The sequence below is a fragment of the Jaculus jaculus genome, chromosome 5, assembly GCF_020740685.1.
Source record: "Jaculus jaculus isolate mJacJac1 chromosome 5, mJacJac1.mat.Y.cur, whole genome shotgun sequence".
Taxonomy (NCBI): domain Eukaryota; kingdom Metazoa; phylum Chordata; class Mammalia; order Rodentia; family Dipodidae; genus Jaculus; species Jaculus jaculus.
In genome coordinates this window covers 136,077,838-136,091,189 of record NC_059106.1, presented here as the reverse complement: position 1 = coordinate 136,091,189, position 13,352 = coordinate 136,077,838, and the positions used below count along the sequence as shown (strand labels likewise).

At 41.5% G+C, this 13,352-nt stretch overlaps 1 protein-coding gene across 3 annotated transcripts in view; it reads left to right on the top strand.

The window, feature by feature from the left end:
• Senp2 (SUMO specific peptidase 2) overlaps window positions 1-5,338 on the top strand; it is a 77,043-nt gene extending 71,705 nt beyond the window's left edge. For 2 of the 3 annotated variants that reach the window (XM_045150180.1, XM_045150182.1), the window contains 2 exons: window positions 1,508-1,603; window positions 4,116-5,338. In XM_045150180.1, coding sequence (XP_045006115.1) covers window positions 1,508-1,603; window positions 4,116-4,178 — 159 coding nt within the window. In that variant the 3' untranslated portion in view covers window positions 4,179-5,338. Of the gene's footprint in view, window positions 1-1,507; window positions 1,604-4,115 lie in introns of those variants that run through there. The other variant, XM_045150181.1, reaches the window with a different exon arrangement.
• Window positions 5,339-13,352: the final 8,014 nt, after the last annotated feature.

The window sequence follows — 13,352 nt, the reverse complement described above, 5'->3', positions numbered from 1 at the left end:
TTTTTTTGTTTTTGTTTCTTGCTGTGTGTATGTATGTGGGTATACATAACTTTGTATTGCCAGATTTAAATCTCAGTTCAGTGTTTGAAAATAACTCCATCTTTTGAGTCCTAGTGACCTCCCCTTAAAGTAAACCACATGAATTTAGTTTTAGCCCTAACCTTTATATATTGACTCAACCAGCTTCACCCCGATAGGTGTAAATAAAGTTTTTTTGTGACCAATGTGATGCCTGCTTGAAAGCACTGTCCTTGGGAGAGCTGTGTGAGGCACCTAGCATATATAAGCATGATGTTTTTTTTATCCCCCAGTAGTTTCTGGTTTAAAGAGAACTGCTTGTTGTCATTCATCATGTGGTTCAGCAGTGTAGCCCACCTCTCCCATTCTCCTGCTACCTTGTACTTCTTATGACCAACAACCCAAGTGTATAAAGGACTAGCCAAGGTTAGAATAACACAGGCTTGTGGGCATCTGACTTCCTGAGGGTTTGGAACCTGTCACCTTTGTCTTTTGATAGTCTTAGAGCCACTTATCCTAAGTTCTGGTTTTGCCTCAGGTATAGAACTGAGCATGCAAGTCAAGATTTAAAGGCTTTCTGAGGCAGTTCTCGATGTCCCACTTGAAACTGCAGAGGTCCTAAGCAGTAGGCTAGTATTCTGGCTGCTGAGGGAAAGTAGCATCTGCAGTATTGAAGTAGCTTGCTTATATTTTAAGCATATCTGATTAATCCACACTTAACCCTATTTAAAGTTAATAATGCTCTTGAAATAATTTTACTAGTGTTCCTGTTCCTGGTAACATACCTTCCAGTTTGTTTTTTCCCATCACCTCCGTAACACAGTGCATTCTGTGGGAGATCCTCCTACCTCTGCCTCCTGAATGCTGGGATTAAAGGCATGTGCCATCATGCCCAAGCATTCTGGTTTTTTTTTTGGGGGGGGGAAGTTCGAGGTAGGGTCTCACTCTAGCTCAGGCTGACCTAAAATTCACTATGTAGTCTCAGGGTAACTTCGAACTGTGGGTTATCCTCCTGCCTCTGCTTCCCAAGTGCTGGGATTAAAGGTGTGTGCCACCATGCCAGTTCTGTTTTTCTTTTTTAAAAGTAGTACTGTCACTTGCTGTTCCCTTCTATAAATATTTTGGGAGTCTCATAGTTGATATCATGGCTAAGGGTTTTTATACTGAAAAGATAAAAAATGATTTTGCTTATGTGTGTATCTCTGTTTATATATTACCAGATTTAGACTTAACTTTACCTTTTTTAAAATTTGAGGCAGAGTCTCACTATACCCCAGGCTGGTTTTAATTCATAGTAATCTTCTTACCTTAACTTCTTGAGAGTGCTGGGACTAAAGGGATGAGCCAGCCACCTTACCCAGCTTAACATTTACCTTTAAGATATGGCTGTTCTACCGTGATGTTTGGAAAGAACCCAAGGAGTTTATATTTAATGATATTTTACCTCTTCTTCCCTTCTTTCCTTCTTTCTTTTTTTTTTTAATTTTAGGAGATTCCTCAACAGTTGAATGGGAGTGATTGTGGAATGTTTACTTGTAAATATGCAGATTATATTTCTAGGGACAAACCTATCACTTTTACTCAGGTAAGTGAAGATCACTCCTCATGTGTTTGTTACTATACAGGGTAAACATTTGAGGTTCTTAGTTGTTCTACTACAGTATGATTGCTGTGAACCTTGGGTCTGACCCTGCTCTTGCCAGAACGAGGGTTTCTCGGGTTATTCTGCTCTCTGGTGACAGGTGGGATAGTTGCCTTATCTCTGAACTCCATGATTAACTGGCTCCTATTTATTACTATAGTAGCTAGAAGGAGGGTGTGAGACTGTGTGGCAGCAAGGGAAAAGCCAAGCCTGTGAGAACATAAGCCACAGTGTAAACATGAATGAAGTACTGCTTTCCTTTTCTTTCTGGTTAGGGTTAGGTATTCCAAAGCACTACATTTGGGAGGAAACTCAACTATGTTGGGAACTGTTGAGAATTTGTTTGTAATAGTGGATTCTCAGTCTTTTTACATGCAAGGCTAACCTTCCATTAAAAATAATTTCTTAGCTGGGCGTGGTGGCAGAGGTACCAGCATTGCCACAAGTTTGAGGCTACCCTGAGACTACATAGTAAATTACAGGTCAGTCTGAGCTAGAGTGAGACCCTACCTCGGAAAACAAAAAAATAAAAATAGGGCTGGAGAGATGACTTAGTGGTTAAGGCACATGCCTGTGAAGCCTAAGGATCCAGGTTCAATTCTCCAGGTCCCACGTAAGCCAGATGTACGTGGTGGCACCTGTGTCTGCAGTTCGTTTGCAGTGGTTAGAAGCCCTGGCACACCAATTCTCTCTCCCTCTCTCTCTCCCACTATTTCTAATAAATAAATAAAAATAAATCTTTAAGCCAGGTGTGGTGGCACACGCCTTTAATCCCAACACTCAGGAGGCAGAAGTAGGAGGATCACCGTGAGTTTGAGGCCACCGTGAGACAACATAATGAGTTCCAGGTCAGCCTGAGCTAGAGTGAGACCCTACCTCAAAAAAAAAAATCATCAAAATAATAACAATAATAAATAAATCTTTAAAAAATAAAAGTAATTTCTCATCTTTAGACCTCATTTTGATAGATATTGTCCACTAAATATTGAAACTCCATCACATGTTTTGGGGCTCCCATCCTGAATTCTGTTATCAAATAAAGTGCTTATTATATCTCAGTAGCTTTACTAAGTGTATAAATGAAGTATCTTCCTGTTCCTTTGAAACAGAAAGTCTCTTGCATATACCCTATGCTGGCCTCAAATCCACTAGCCAAGGGCAACTTTAAACTTCTGTTCCTCCTGCCTCCAGCCTCCAAATTTTGGGATTACAGGCATGTGCCACTATTTTATATACATACATTTTATATACACATAATTTTTTTTGGTGCTAGGGATCTAACCCAGGGCCTTGTGCATGCTAGATAAGCACTCTACTAACTGATCTATGTCCATAGCCCCTGGATGTTTATATATATATATATATTTTTTTTTTTTTATTGACAACTTCTGTACTTACAGACAACAAACCATGGTATTTTCCTCTCCTCCCCTACTTTCCCCTTCATAACTCTGATCTCCATCATATCCCTACCCTCTCTCCATCCCTGGATGTTTTGAATTATTTAAAATAATTTAAGAACATGTAAGACTTTTGCCATACATCCATTAGAAACTCACTAGTAGCTTATAGTATTATAAGCTGTATTATAAATAGCAAGGAGTTGCTTGTTCTCTGAGCCTAATGACATGAGATTTTAGAAGGATAAGCTACAGTAGAACAGAGATATTAGCACATTTAATTTTTTTCATTACTTAAATAAAAGTTACTTTTTGTACTTTTTGAGGCAAAGTCTTACTGTATCCCTGGCTGATCTGGAACTCACTCTGTAGCCCAAGCTGACCTCAAACTCATGGTGATTCTCCTGCCTCAACATCCCATGAGTAAGCTACTACATACAGCTTTCTTTTGTTTTCAGAGGTAGGGTCTCACTTTAGCCTACAATTACTTGGAATTCACTATGTAGTCTCAGGCTGGTTTCGAACTTAGAGTGATCCTCTTACTCCAGCCTCTGGTTTATTTTTTTAATGTAAAGATAAATTATGTTCATTTAGAATGTTTTGGAAGTGCTTGCAAGTAGAAAACATACAAAATATGTTTCTGCATAATAAATACCAAATAAATTCTGCATCCTGCTGTTGGTTTAATATCTAAAAACACTCCTGGCACACACAATGTAATGATAAACTTTAAGGCTGACCATGTGGCCTTTGTAATCCCAGCATTGGGGGCCTGATGTAGGAGAATCCTATATTTGCAACCAGCTTGTACTGCATAGCAAGACCCTGTCTCAAAAACCCTTGCTTGGAAAAGGTGTTGGCAGGAGGACCAGGAGTTCAAGGTTGTCTTGGGTGTAAACAAACCCAAAAGCCCCATTATGCATCATAAGTTTATACCGTGAGGTAACATGGACAACGCTGACAAAAAGGACATGGGCACCATATTGTTTAGTTACGCTAAAGCTTGGGATGCTGTTCATATCACTTGGTAATGCTGTTTGTGGGATTCTTTGCAGCACCAGATGCCTCTCTTCCGGAAGAAGATGGTGTGGGAAATTCTTCATCAGCAGTTGCTGTGACAGTGCCCCACCTGGTCCTTCTAGCTGCTGGTGGTTCTTTCATGGGTGTTTCCATATACCTCATGTATTGTGGGTTAGAGTCCCCGCATCGTTTCTGTTCTCTCATAGGTACTGAGCTGTCAAAAGTGCATGAAGGCCTCTTTCTGCACCATAGTCCTGACTTGAGGTGTGGAGAGGCTGCTTACAACCTTCTTTGTAAGGCTGTGCCTGCTCGGAGCCCTGAACTGTTCAACCCACTCAAGAACAAACGCTAATATTTTTTTGTTTAAAGATTATTTCCATATGAATGTGGGAAATGCAGGATTTATTCTATGAATTGTATTGTTTTCTGTGTTTGTTCATGTGCATTCATTCACTCTTTGCAAACATTGAGCAGTGACCTTTTTCCACTGCTCTTTTATAATTAACTCTAAATGACTTGAGTTATTTATTTCTGAATGGGATGCTAACCAGACTGCCATTTCCTGCTGGAGACCCAGAGGGGCATCAGCAAGAGAGAGAAGGCAGTGTTTGTGAGCGTCTCTGGCTTGAAGTTAGGACTCTCCTCTTTTGAGGCTTGACCTGACAGTGCTGTGTTGAGGCCCGGTTGCCTTTCGATGGAAGTGTGACACTATCAGCATTGGCACAATGTCATGGAAATGTGATCTAGAGACACTGGCTGTCCATGCATCCTCAGAATGGTGTCGTGGTCCTCTTCCCTTTCTGGAACTGAGATGACTTGGCTACTTCCGAAGCTGGATTCCAAGTAACCAGAAGTAAATGTTCATTTTCGTCCAGGTCTGTTTGAGTAAAAACTTCAGAACTGCAGGGTTGGCCTGAGCTGTTTATTTCAAAAGATGTTCCTCAATTTAAAGCTAGTTTCTCTCAAAGTTTTTTTTTTCTATTTATTAAGTTGATATTAAATTTTTATTCATTAACATGTCCTCATCCCACTCACACAGACATCAGTGGAGGAAGATTTAGTACTTGGCTCTGAGGTTGCCAGTTTTACAATAATCTATTTTGCATATAAAAGTTTATATTTAACTTTTTTGTTCATTAAAATCTTACAGATGTGGTTATGCAGTTTTTAATTTCAGAAAGTCGGTCAGAACATATTTTGAAAGATTTAGTGCCTAATGTTGCTTTTATGATGTAATAAAAGATTGGCAGAATCTGAACAGTATATGCTGAAATGATTTCTCATCCTCCCCTACTTCAACTTTCCAAACTTGTTCTAGTACAAAAACCAAAAGTTAAAATAGGAAAAAGTGGACATACATTAGTTATGAGTCTACACTGAAGCTGGCTGCTGGTCTCAGAGGTAGACTGGTTGTAGCTGCTTGGACCCTGTTTCTCTTTAAGACTTGGAAAGACTTTGACATGGGACCCGGGGCCTGTGATGTATACTGAAACTGTGGGGCCTACTTGCTGGCCAGACCAGAGACCATGTGGGCTGATGATTTGAGGGTGAGCTTGTTGTATAGCTTCCTCAAGTGCAGGTGCACAGAGTCACCTGCTGGGGCACTGGTCCTTCTGGACCCCCTAGAACTATGCCAAACTGTGTTTGGCAGCTGGTATAGCCAGAGGTCCAGAAATTATGTCTATACTATAGGAAAAGTATGGAACCCACTGGGCACCAGAGCTGTTCACCTGAGAATTTAGAACTTGAGTAAGATTTGTTTATGTTGTCTAAGTCCTGGTTGGAATGATGATTTGTTTCCTGCCAAATGAATGGTGCTGAGGTTGATGTGGTCTCTGAGGGGCTTCTTTCTCTGAGTTTTCCCTGCATGCATCCTCTTCAGAGGAGCTCTTACCATCTTCAGAACGTAATTAAGTAGGTGAGTGCAAGCGATTGAAGCTAGAGGTGGGGCACCACAGGACATCTTTTTCTAGGCTCTGACATGTCTGTATGTTGGTAATAGAATTGTTACATCCAAGTAGTTAGGAGAAAACTGGTCAGGTGGCTAAAAACGGCTACTGATGACACAACTAGCAAGCTAACAAAATTAAAGGCAGTATTTATTTCTATTTCTATTTATTTATTTATGAGACAGAGATATAGAGAATGGGAGCACCAGGGCCTCTAGCCAGTGCAAATGAATTCCAGATGCTTGTATCACCAGGTGCACCTGGCTGACATAGGGTCTGGGGGATCGAACCTAGGTTCTTAGGCTTCATAGGCCTTAACCACTAAGCCATCTTTCCAGCCCATATATATATATTTTTTTAATTGCAGTACTTTGGGGGCTTTAAAAAAGTTGAAATGAAAGCCCAGCATGGTGGTCAAACCTTTAATCAAGCACTCAGGTGGCTGAGGTAAAGAGATTGCTATGAGTTCTAAGGCCATCGTGGGCTACAGAGTGAGTTACAGGTAAGCCTGGGCTAGAGTGAGACCCTGCTTCAGAAAAAAACAAATAATAAAATAGTTGCACTGAGAGCCAGTCAAGGAGAGACACACACCTTTAATCCCAGCACTTTGGAGACGAGGTAGGAGGATCTCCCTGAATTCAAGGCTAGCTTGAGCTACACAGTGAATTTCAGGTCAGCCAGGGCTAAAAGAGGCCCTACCTCAATTAAATAAAAATTTAAAAGTAATCTATTAAAAGGGATTTTAAAAGCTTTATACTGTTGGTGAGTTATCAGCGTACTTATGCTTGACCTTGTGCCAGAGTTGGAATTGGGGTGGAGGAGAAAATAAACTTGGGGCATCTGGAAGGTGTCCTTGGGGGCTCCTTATTCTACCTCAGTTACTTTAAACGATTAAGGATCTTGATCCTTTCTTCTGCTGAAGTCCTGAGCACAACTTGGGGACCATCAAAGGGAATGCTGGTTATATACCTATACAGAGAGGATGTCTTTAGTGCTGGGACCAAGGTGTGTAGAAAGGTTTCCATGGAGATTCGGTGAACTTCACATACAAATGCAGAAATGACATAGAGAAGGTTACTTTGTGATGGCCTTAGTACTATAGTTACCTACATTATTTAAATTGCCTTTGTGAGCTCATAGGGAACCTACTGTTTATAAAGGTTTATGAAAACCTCCATGCACAGATACTAAACAGTATTTTGGAACTTAACTCATCTGTAAGTTGGAGAGCTGGGTGTGTTGTTTTGACTATTCTTTTTCTTTATATTTGTTTAACATATATAAGGTGAATTTTGGGTGTATTGGAATAGGTGTTAATTTTATCTACCAATAAATTCATCTCTTAAATTCAGTGGCTTTCAATTTTTTTGATTATTACTCAATAATAAATACATCTTATGTTGTGACCAGTACACACAGACATATATTATATATTATATATTATGTGGCTATATATGCATATACAAAAGTTTCACAAAAGCAGCATTTACCTTTATTATGTAGTGTGATAATAGTTTTATTTACTTATTTATACATGCAGACGTGATGTGTTTGTATACACACGCTTGCTGGGGTGTCTTGCCATTGCAAACAAATGCCTGTCCAGCTTTATGTGAACCCCAGACTAGCAGACCAGCCGCTGGTTTTTGTTTTAAAATGTGAATTGGGCCCCATGTGCACGCCTTTAATCCTAGTACTCAGGAGGATAACTGTAAATTTGAGGCCAGCCTGAGACTACATAGTAAATTTTACGTCAGCCTGGGCAAGACAGAAAAACCAATAAAATTTGAATTGTGACCACCAGGTTTATTTCTCTGTCCATTAATAAAAATGATAAATATCCAATTGTTTTTTCACTTTGCAGTGCTAGGGTTCCAGTCCACGTCCTTGGGCTTTCTAGGCAAGTGCTCTTATCATTGAGCTGCAACCCCAGCCCTAGATACATAGTTGGAAGTACCAGTTAAATGACCTGACAGCAAAATGCACAGCAGTTTTAAAACTTATTTATTTGAGAGAGTCAGAAATAGAGATGTACTAGGCATGCCAAGGCCTCCAGCCACTGCAAACAAACTCCAGATGCATGCACCACCTTGTGCATCTGGCTTACGTGGGTCCTGGGGAATCGAACTTGGGTCCTTCGGCTTTGCAGCAAGTGCCTAACCACTAAGCCATCCCACCAGCCCCAAAGGTTTTGTTTGTTTGTTTGTTTCATTTGTGTTTTTCAAGGCGGGTCTTGCTCTAGCCCCGGCTGACCTGGAATTTTCTATGTAGTCTCAGAGTGGCCTTGAACTCATAGCAGTCCTACCTCTGCCTCTAGAGTGCTGGGATTAAAGGCGCGCGCCACCATGCCTAGCCAAAGTATTTTTAAAATGAGAGAGAAATGGGTTGGAGAGATGGCTCCATTGTTAAGGCACTTTCCCAGAAAGCCTAGCAACTCGTTCTATTCCTCAATATCCATGTAGAGCCAGATGCACAAAAATGGGGCATGCGTCTGGAGTTTGTTTGCAGAGTCTAGAGGCCCTGGTGCACCCATTCTCTATTTCTCTGCTGGGCACGGTGGCACATACCTTTAACTCTGGTTCTTGGGAGGCAGAGGTGGGAGGATGGCCATGAGTTCGAGCCCAGCCTAGGCTATAGCAAGGTCCTATACCTTGAAAAACTAAAACTAAAAACTTAAAACGATCCATCTAAGTCTAAGCAAACAGGCCAGAAGCTTTTGATGGAAATGTATGGTAAAATCATTATTCTTGGGCTAGAAAGACAGCTCAAATGTTAAAGGCACTTGCTTACAAAGCCTGATGGCCCTGGTTTAAGCCCTAGCACCATGTAAAGCTAGATACACAAAGTGGTGGTTACATGTGGAGTTTGTTTGCAGTGGCAGGAGGCCCTGGTGCACCCATACTCCTGTACTCTCTCCAATTAAAAAAATAAAAATAAGCCGGGCGTGGTGGCACACGCCTTTAATCCCAGCACTTGGGAGGCAGAGGTAGGCGGATTGCCATGAGTTCAAGGCCACCCTGAGACTCCATACTGAAGTCCAGGTCAGCCTGGGCTAGAATGAGACCCTACCTCGGGGAAAAAAATAAAATAAAATAAAAAAATAAAAATAAAGTCATTATTTGAAAAAAAAAATTAAACATCCTTTTTTATAATCTAAAAATGTCATTATTCTTCAGATTTTTATATTGATATTTGTTATTTTTCCGTATAGGCTGTATGACAAAGGGATTTGTGCTGTGTGAATAGTAAACACTGAAGTTTTGTACCGCCAGCTAAATTACAGGATTTGTTGTTGTTGGTGGTGGTGTTTGTTTTGGTTTTTGGTTTTTCGAGGGAGGGTCTCACTTTGGCCCAGGCTGACCTGGAATTCACTCTGTATTCTCAAGTGGCCTCGAACTCAAGGCGACCCTGCCTCCCGAGTGCTGGGATTAAAGGAGTGCGCCACCATGCCCAGCATGGAGTTTTGATTTTCAAGTCAGCATATATCTTAACACCGGCTAACCTGAAACTCATTTGCCGCCCAGACTGGCCTTGAGCTTGTGGCAGTCCTGCGTCAGCCTCCTAAATACTGGGATTGAAGGCAAGTAATATCCTGTCTGACTTAGTAAATTATGTCTTAATCTGGATATTGAGACCTTTTTTATTAGATTTCTGTGGAACTGTTAATAGAACATAATAAAATGCCAGAAAAAGCAAAATAGATTTCCTGGAAGCATGTGCTTCAAATACACACTACCATCCCTCATCCCAAACACACTGCCTTCCCTAAGAACATATGACAGTCTGTGCTCTCACAGTGTACTGCTCTGTCCCTTATAATTTCCTTTAATAATAATAGGTGCTTATATTAAAAAAGTAAAAGGCTGATAGACAGTAAAGAATAAAAATTCTACAAAATTGCCACTCAGTTAAGTTGTAACGTTAACAGTTTGATGTATACCCCTATGCTCTGGCCTTGCATTTATGTGGATATAGGTTTTTTGTTACTAGCAAATATAGAGAGGATCAGCAGTTAAAGGCCCTTGCTTGCAAAGTCTGACAGACTCAAGTTCAGTGCTCCAGCCACCCACATCAAGTTGACACAAAAAGTAACAGAAGCATGTGGTGCCCTGCCTGCAGTGAAGGTAAGTAACAGGAGGGAATCATGATCAAAATATGTGCATGTATGAAATTGTCAATAAAAGACAAAACAAGTGACACCGTGCCTGGCAGTTAAAGCAACAGAACCATATTTTCTCTTGCCATATATATGTATATAATAATACATGTTTTCCTTAGACATATATACATATGTTCATGTGTGTACATGTATGCTTAAACATATAGTTACACATAGTATAACATCTTTCTATTCAGTTTCATCTCAAAAATATTTTCATGTCTATGTCATTCTAACTGCTTCATAGTATTCTTTTTTTTTTTTTTTTTTTTTTTGGTGTTTTGAGGTAGGGTCTCACTCTAGCCCAGGCTGACTTGGAATTTCACTATGTAGCCCCAGGGTGGCCTCGAACTCATGGCGATCCTCATATCTCTGCCTCCTGAGTGCTAGGATATATATATGACTGAGTATGGCATATAATCCCAGCACTCGAGGCAGAGTTAGGAGGAGCACAAGTTCAAGGCCAGCCTAGGGAGACCTTGTATCTAAAAACACAATATACCAGCTGGGTGTGGTGGCACAGGCCTTTAATCCCAGCATTGGGGAGGCAGAGGTAGAGGATTGCTGTGAGTTTGAGGCCAGCCTGAGACTACATAGTGAATTCCAGGTCAGCCTGGGCTAGAGTGAGACTCGATTTCGAAAAACAAAACAAAAAAATGTGCATATTAACTGGCATGGTGGTACACGCCTGTAGTCTCAGCACTTAAGAGTCTGAGTAAGAGGTTTGCCAGTTCAGGGTCAGACAGAGTTGTATAGTGAGACATTGTCTCAGACAAAACAAAAGTTACAGCCTCCCAAGTGCTGGGATTAAAGGCGTGCCACCACGCCTGGCCTTTGGATTGATCTTTTTATACTGTATATAATGTATTTTGAACATAACTCCCTCCCGTTACTTTCTCATGCCCCCTTCCACTGAACCCCTTCTTTTTCCCAACTAGTCCTTCTACTTTGGTGTTTTTCTCTTCGTGTGTGTTGGGTGGGGGGTTAACTTGGGTTTCCTGCATGAGTAGAGCACAGGCCACTTACCAGTGGCTCCTGCACTGCCGATGTCTCTTAGCCCCCCGGCATCCGTGAACTAGCACTAACTCCTCGGGAAGGGCCTCATTCTCTCCTCCACCACCCTCGATAGAATGTTGATGGGCCCACCTTTGTGCATGTCACTTTAGCTGCTTGAAATGACCTGCAACCCTAGGGATATAACTTCTATGATACTTTCTACAGATAGGCCTTCATCCAGTTCATTCTGAGGGATTTAATGTGTTATTTTAGTATATGATTTATCTTTTCAGCAATTTGAGAAAAGCAATGGGAAAAAGAAAATTGCATAATGAACTTCTATGTATTCAGGACCCACTTAAAAAATATATTTATCTACTTATTAGTTAGAGTGCATAGGGGAGAGAATGGGCTTGCCAGGGACTCTTGATGCTGCAAATGTACTGCATTGTGTCACTTTCTGCATCTTGCTTTACTTGGTACTGGTGGATCAAACCCAGGCCAGCAGGTTCTGTAAGCAGGGATCTTTAACCACTGAACCATCTCCCCAAGCCTCAGCACCCACTTTCTACAGTTATTAAAATGTGGCTAAACTGGGTATGGTGGCTCACACCTTTAATCCCAGTATTTGGGAGACTGAGATAAGGTCAGACCACCATGAGTTTGGGTCTGACCTTGGCTACAGAACAGTCTTTAGGTCAGCCTGGGCTAAAGGGATAATCTCCCCCCCTCCAAAAAAATAGCTAATCATTGTTCACCTGTAGGGTTTTGTTGCTCTTTGTTAATGGGATAGTTAGGTCTGGAGGGGTGTTATGTTGTTTTCCAGGTACAGTCTCGCTCTAGCTCAGGCTGAACTGGAATTCACTGTGTAGTCTCAGGATGGCCTGGAACTCACAGTGATCCTCCTACCCCTGCCTCCCAATTGCTGGGATTAAAGGTGTGGGCCATCACGCCTGGCTTTAGAGTAAAGTAAAATCCCTGACATCATGTTTAGGAAATACGTCACAATGTCTCCCTAAATAACTTTTTTTTTTTTTTAATTCACATTTAACAAATAAGAACATGCTACCAGGTGTGGTGGTACACACCTTTAACCCCAGCATTTGGGAGGCAGAGGTAGGAGGATCACAGTGAGTTCGAGAACACTCTGAACTACACAGTGAATTCAAAGTCAGCCTGGGCTGCAGTGAGACCCTACCTCAAAAAAAAAAAGTGTAGTGTCCAGTTTGAATTCATATTTTCTGGATTGTCTAGAGAATGTTTCAGGGGTGTGCTCCACCATGTTCTCCCCAGCATGACATTTTATAGTCATAGAATCCAAAATAATGAAGCTGGAGAGTACTTAAAGGCACTTGCTTGCAAAGCCTAAAGCCGGGGTTGAATCTCCAGTAACCACATAAAGGCAGACGAACAAAGTGGCACATGTGTCTAGAGTTCATTTGAAGGGGCAAAAGACCCTGGTGCACCCCTCTCTGCACACACGTGCATGCACACATAAACACACACACAAATAATAAATAAAAATTCAAAATAATGAAGACACCCAGCCATGTACTGGAACTAATAAAATTGTGAGCCAAAATAAACCTCTCCTCCTTCAAAATTTTCTCATATTTTGCTGGGTAGTTTGTCCCTCACAGGTCTGATTTATTAGGCGAGGGCACCGGGGTTTTTTTTTCCCTCGTTTTTTGAGGTAGGGTCTTGTTCTAGCCCAGGCTGACCTGGAATTCATTATGTAGTTTCAGGGTGCCCTCAAACTCACAATGCTCCTCCTACCTCTGCCACCCAAGTGCTGGGATTAAAGGCATGCACTACCACGCCCGGCTTGTTTTAAGTCAGGGTCTCACTATAGTCCAGGCTGACCTGGCACTCAGTCTATAGCTCAGGCTGACCCCAAACTCACAGTGATCCTCTGGCCTCAGCCTCTCAAGTGCCAGGATAAAAGGTGTGTGCCACCACATCAGGCTAAGGATGTTTCTTTTTTTTTTTTTTTAATTTTTATTTTTTTATTTTATTTGAGAGCGACAGACACAGAGAGAAAGACAGATAGAGGGAGAGAGAATGGGCGCGCCAGGGCTTCCAGCCTCTGCAAACGAACTCCAGACGCGTGCGCCCCCTTGTGCATCTGGCTAACGTGGGACCTGGGGAACCGAGCCTCGAACCGGGTC